Here is a 6086-nt window from a genome sequence, read left to right as displayed (position 1 = left end):
GTGTGTGTGTGTGTGTGCACGTGTGCATCCTTGAATGATATATTATATAAAGCTGGCAATCTGAAGAACTGTACCAGGATCCAATTGTCTGTTTTGGTGTGGTGTTTATGGCTGGATGTCCTTCCTAATGTCAACCACTTTACAGAGTGTACTGGGTGCTTTTTACGTGGCACCAACACAGGTGCTTTTTTACATGGCACCAACACCCACATGGCTGCTAAGTAGCTTGCACGACAAAGACCTCTCAGCTGACAGAAGCGGCTGTGTGTCAGGTGAGAGGTTAGAGTATGATAGAGGGACAGAGATAGCTGTGGCCACCCCTAAAAAAAGATAAAGTTACCTTCTTGAGTCCTGCTGACTCATAACAGCCTGTTTCCTGGTTTCTGCAGGATATAAATTCCCCACCTGTATGGGACGCCAGGATTACTCATTTTTGCCAGCTGAGTGGACTTGAGCGACATGAAATGAAGTGTTTTACTCAAGATCACGTGTCGTCCAGTGCAGGAATTGAAATCACAATCTTATGATCATGAGTCCAACACTGCAACCACTAAACCACATGCCTCCACTACTTGGCTACCCCTGTAGGACAATGAAGGAGAAGAAGGTGGGTGTGAGTTAAAGAGAAAGAATAGAGAGACAATCAGAGGGAGAGACAGAGGCCTCACCCGTAGGGAACAGTGGTAGGGAGTATAAGAAGTACAGAGTGGATAGAGGGGATGTTCCATAAGTGTGTGAGGGGAGGTGTTTTAGAGATAGCAACAGATGGTGTGGGAGGAATTGGAGTGGCTGGGAGATGGGTATGATAGATATGTGGAGGGCATGGATTATGTGCAGAAAGACTCTTGAAGGAGACAAACACGTACATGCTCACATGCAGGTGTGTGTGTGCGTGTGTATGTGTGTATACAACAGGCTTCCATTCACCATTACAATAATTTGGTCAGCCTGGAGTCATAGCAGAAAACGTCTGCTGAGGATGCCACACGGTAGGATTGAACCCAATATCACAGAGTTGGCAAGCAACTACTATTACTATACAGCCATACAGATTTTTACAGATAATGTTTTTGACCTGTCAAGTTACTGGATGTTTACTTCTTAAATGTTCAGTTTAGATTAATTTGAAGAGTTTTGGACTTACTTCCAAAGTTTGGACACTTTATCAGAAGTGATGTTGAAGACATGACAGGGCAGATGAGAGCATCCAATTTATCTTTTTTCATAGCATCAGCAAATTCTTTATCATATTTCTGAAACATAAGAGAAGGGTTGATAATAAATGACATAAAAAGAATAAACAAATAAAGGCTACAGCCAACGGTAAATAAAGGTTTTAATTCTTAAATGACAAACTTGTTTGTTCTAAGTGATTTACTTTAATGGTACAAGCTGCTGCTACTGCTGTTGCTGGCAGTGGCTGTGGTAGTATGGAGGAGGAAGAGGAGGAAGTGGAGAAGAGGAAGAGGAGGGCAAGGGGAGGGGAGGAGGAAGGGGACAAAGAAGAAGAAGAAGAAAAGAAGAGAAAAGAAGAAAGAATGGAAGGAGGAAGGGAAGAAGGAGGAGGAAAGGGTGTTGGTAGTGATTATGATGATGATGAAATACAATATATATATATATCAGAGGTGATACCAGGCCATCAGCATCACTTGGGCTCATCACAGATTTCGTATAAGACACAAGCCGGCTCAAAGAATTTCATGTTTTTCCACAATATTTCTAGCCCCAAATGATGCCAAGTTAAGGGTAAAAATAAAACAACCCTGCAAAACACAACCAATCTTTGCACATAAATGCACAGAATAACAGCAATCAAATAACAACAGCAGAATGCACAACAAACGGCAGCAATCTGACTATCGTCTGTACTCTTGACAAGAGATATCAGTTAGTCTTTTACACCCACCAGGCTCCTTCGTATTAGCCCGAGTTGCTGGATAATCTTCCATTCCTTTAAGAATATTGTAGAATGGAAACTTTTCATAGATTGGAATTTAAATCCTAATCTCTATAGAAATTTATTGTCTCAAGAAAACTTTGACTTTGAATTACTTCTAATTTTAGGATTATAGATGACAACTCAGGCTGTAACTTCTGAGCCCCGAGTCAGGCACGTGTGAAAAATGTCGAGAGAATGTCTGTTATGAATGATATTTTTTGACACAGGGCAACCACGAGACACTGAGCGAAAATAAATGAACTGCAACCAGGATCAATAAAAGGAGCCTGAGTTATGGGCTGCAAATACACACGTGGCAGAAATTAAATCAGCTTGCAAATACATGTTCACTTCCCTAAATTTATATTCGGGCTAAGGCCAAACAGCCTGTCGGAGACACCACTGATATATATATATATATATATATTGTATATTTTAATGTTTTACTTAGGCAGAGCAAGACCAGGTGTAGCATGCAGTATACGTATGCTTCAGAATAATAATGTTAGATGAGTATATTGTATATATATATATATATATATATATATATATATGGAGTTTGCCTTGTTAATTTTTATAACAATATTGTTGTTGACAAAATGGGTTTTCAACTACGACATAATCAAAAATGTTAACTTAAACTAATTTAGTTGGACATGAACTGAAAGAAAACTATTTTAAAGAGACTCACTTCTTTTTCAGCAACCAAATTATATATGTCTTGATATTTTCTAGAATTAAAAACAGAGAGAAAAATATTGAAATATTTTGTTGTCTTTTTTTAATATCTTATAAAACCTAAATAATTTAAACAACCTAAGACCACTCTTCATTGCATGTCTCCCAGCTTTACCAACTGGAAGTCCTCTTCATTCCAATCCTTGTAGCTTCTGTCTTTCTCACACAGTTTCTTTCTTCTACCACTTCTTGTTCACATACGAAGATCCTATGGTCTAGCATTCTTTATCAATTGCAGCCTGTATCTTTTTTAACCCATTAGTATTTAAACTAGCCATATCCAGCCCAAATATTCTACCAGCTTTATGATCGAACTGGCCAGATCACATCATCAAAATCTCAAAGCTAAGAGATAATGAACCATTAATTCAAAACAATCTGAATAAATAAGAATTATATTTGAATAATTTAAATGCTAAAGGGTTAACTTAGAGGATGCAAAGCTCTGTTGTCTCTTTATTAATTTCTCTTCAATCAACTTTTCCATGAAGAAGAACTCTGTCTGAAGCATTCGATATTCTATTCCTGGCAGCAAGTTCACTGTACTCTTTTTACCAATTTTCATTAAATAATAAAAATCTTGCCAATGCAGACCAGCATCTGTTTCCAAGGCCATCTTTACACCTTTATAGACCACCCACCAACCCACCAGGCAAATCAATTTTCTGAGCCTTATAGTATTTATTTATTGACAATAAGCCACAGAATATACAAATCAGAATTGGAGCCCCTAAACCTGTGAAGATCCAGGGCAGCTCTTCAGTGTGCCCCTTGAGATGGCCCCAAAAGTCTCTTTGGAGTCTCCTTAATATATATACACACATATATATAAACATACATATATATAAACATATGCATACATATGTGTATGTATATATATTCTTTTGTTCTTTTACATGTTTAAGTCATTAGACTGTGGCCATGCTGGGGCACATTATGGTGTGAACATCACAACATAAACACTGTAGTGCAAAAGATTAAAGAATAACAATAAACCATGTTATAAGCCCCATGATGTAAACTGTATGGTAAAGAACAGCAAAGTTTACAGGAAAGAAAGATATAAGTAGAAAGAAACAAACAAATGCAGGGTAAACTGTTTCACACTCACCTACGTCCATCCAATGCACGAACGATTTTAGATGATATCTTGTCCTGGCAAAACAGAAGGATTAACATAGAGTAAAGAAGTGAACAGACGAAACTGTGAAAGCAAAATATTTTTACATTATTTACATTATTTGCATTTGACAGATATTTGTCCTCATCTTCTTTGTTGTTAACATAAAGTTCCGAGTTCGATTCCAGGCAGTGACATGAATAATAATAATAATAATAATAATAATAATAATAATAATAATAATAATAATAATAATAATAATAATAATAACAACAACATAGCTTCCACCACATGCACGTGAAGTCTGTTTATATTTGACAATGATCTCAAAAAGAAGACAACATGAGAGGGTCCAGTTTTAATGAATGTTGTTTTAGTTTAACTCTTAAAAAGAAAGGAAACATTCTTGACATTTCAGACATTTGTCCTTCATCAGCAAAATAAAAACATATTTGGTAGAAAATATTTAGGATTAAGAAGATAATACTTACAAAAGGATAAACAAGGGCTGAAATAATTTTCCTAAAACCTTCTGACTTTGTAATAAAATACAATTCCTCAGTTGGACTTTCATATTTTCTGGAACAGAAGGAGAAAAATATGCAGATTGTACTGAAAGTAATGTAAAAGTGGGTATAATCTTTTTATTAACTAACAGAAATATAATGCTATAATCTTAAATATGTAATCTGCAGTTTTAATTGTTTTTTGCTTTGCTAGATAGAGTATAATTCTTTATATAAAGTAGAAAATTAGGTAATGCTTTGAATATGGATGCATAATCATGTGCTTAACCCTATAGTGTTTAAACTAGCCAAAATATGTCACATGGCTTATGTTCCAACTGGCCAGATCTGGCCCCTCCCACCTACTTTACAATGTCATTCTTAAAATAAGCCATCGCATCATTGAAATCTCAAAACTGCAAGATAATGTGAGATTAATTCAAAACAATGTGAATAAATAAACATTACACTTGACAGAGTAATCTAAATGCTAAGGGGTAAAAGAAGTTTGCCTTGCAACCACATGGTTCCTGATTCAATTCTATTCTGTGGCATCTTGAGCAAATGTTATCTGCTGGGATGGCTGCTGCCTTGTTGAGTGAAATCTGATATATTCACATAACTATTACATAATGTGTGAAGGCATATGGCCCAGTGGTTAGAGTGTTGCACTCACTATGGTAAGATCCTGGTTTCAATTCCCAGACTGATTTGTGAGTTGTGTTTTTTGAGTAAAACATTTCATTTTATGTTGCTCCAGTTCACTTAACTGTAAATGAGTAACCCTGTGACAGACTGGCATTCCCTGAACGGAATGCCAGCCTAACCTGCCTAGCTTGTTGAGTAGCATCCTTCAAAAGCTATATAATCCTTTCTATTATGGGCACAAAGCCTGAAATTTGGAAGGAAAAGAGTAAGTTGATCACATCAACCCCAGTACTTAACTGGTACTTATTTTATTGACCCTGAAAGGATGAAAGGCAAAGTCAACCTCGGTGAAATTTGAGCTCAAAACATGAAAATAGACGAAATGCTGCTAAGCATTTTGCCCAGCATGCTAATAATTCTGCCAGCTTGCACCTTAATAATAATAATAGTAATGATAATAATGGTTTCATATTTTTGCACAAGGCCAGCAATTTTGGGGACAGTAGTTAATCGATAACATCAACCCTAGTGTCCTTGAGCAAGACGCTTTATTTCCCATCACTCCAGTCCACTCAGCTGATAAAACTGAGTAGTACTTGTATTTCAAAGGACCAGCCTTGTTACATTCTGTGTCACACTCAATCTACCTGAGAACTACACTACACTAAGGTACCTATGTCTGTGAAGTACTCAGCCACTTGCATGTTAATTTTACAAGCACATTATTCCATTGGTCAGATCAACTGGAACCATTCTTGTCCTTGTCTTCATCAAGTGTCTTGGGGAAATTTCAAACATAGTTTCTCATTCCTAATGTATTTTTCAATGTTGTTATGATTATTATTATTATCATTATTATTATTATTATTATTATTATTATTCAGGTCACTGCCTGGAATCGAACTCGGAATCTTGGTGTTAGTAGCCTGCACTCTTAACCACTATGCCATTATGTAAATAATGTAAATAATATACATAATTCCTCATCCCTTAAATATAGAACTGTGGAACCATCGTTGTTGTGCTTAACAACAGAGTGCCAGTTTTTTTTTATGTACCCCATGGAGACCTTGCATGAAACCAATCTATGGTGCAAACAAAAAATTTGGGGAGCACAACTATGGAATACTTACAT

General features: G+C 36.3%; 1 protein-coding gene across 4 annotated transcripts in view; it reads right to left on the bottom strand.

Annotated features, from left to right (window-relative positions):
- The window catches only part of LOC106867388 (fatty-acid amide hydrolase 1), a 29866-nt gene that overhangs the window by 2019 nt on the left and 21761 nt on the right, over positions 1 to 6086 (bottom strand). For all 4 annotated transcript variants that reach the window (XM_052969278.1, XM_014912244.2, XM_052969277.1 and 1 more), the window contains 5 exons: positions 6085 to 6086; positions 4289 to 4376; positions 3789 to 3832; positions 2631 to 2670; positions 1145 to 1253 (listed from right to left, as the gene is read on the bottom strand). The exon at positions 6085 to 6086 is cut by the window's right edge and continues 90 nt beyond it. In XM_052969278.1, the coding sequence (XP_052825238.1) occupies positions 1145 to 1253; positions 2631 to 2670; positions 3789 to 3832; positions 4289 to 4376; positions 6085 to 6086 (283 nt within the window). The remainder of the gene's footprint in view (positions 1 to 1144; positions 1254 to 2630; positions 2671 to 3788; positions 3833 to 4288; positions 4377 to 6084) is intronic.

Source organism: Octopus bimaculoides, chromosome 7, assembly GCF_001194135.2.
Source record: "Octopus bimaculoides isolate UCB-OBI-ISO-001 chromosome 7, ASM119413v2, whole genome shotgun sequence".
NCBI classification, from domain to species: domain Eukaryota; kingdom Metazoa; phylum Mollusca; class Cephalopoda; order Octopoda; family Octopodidae; genus Octopus; species Octopus bimaculoides.
The sequence above is the reverse complement of the archived record's forward strand: the minus strand, read 5'-3'. Positions and strand labels throughout refer to the sequence as shown.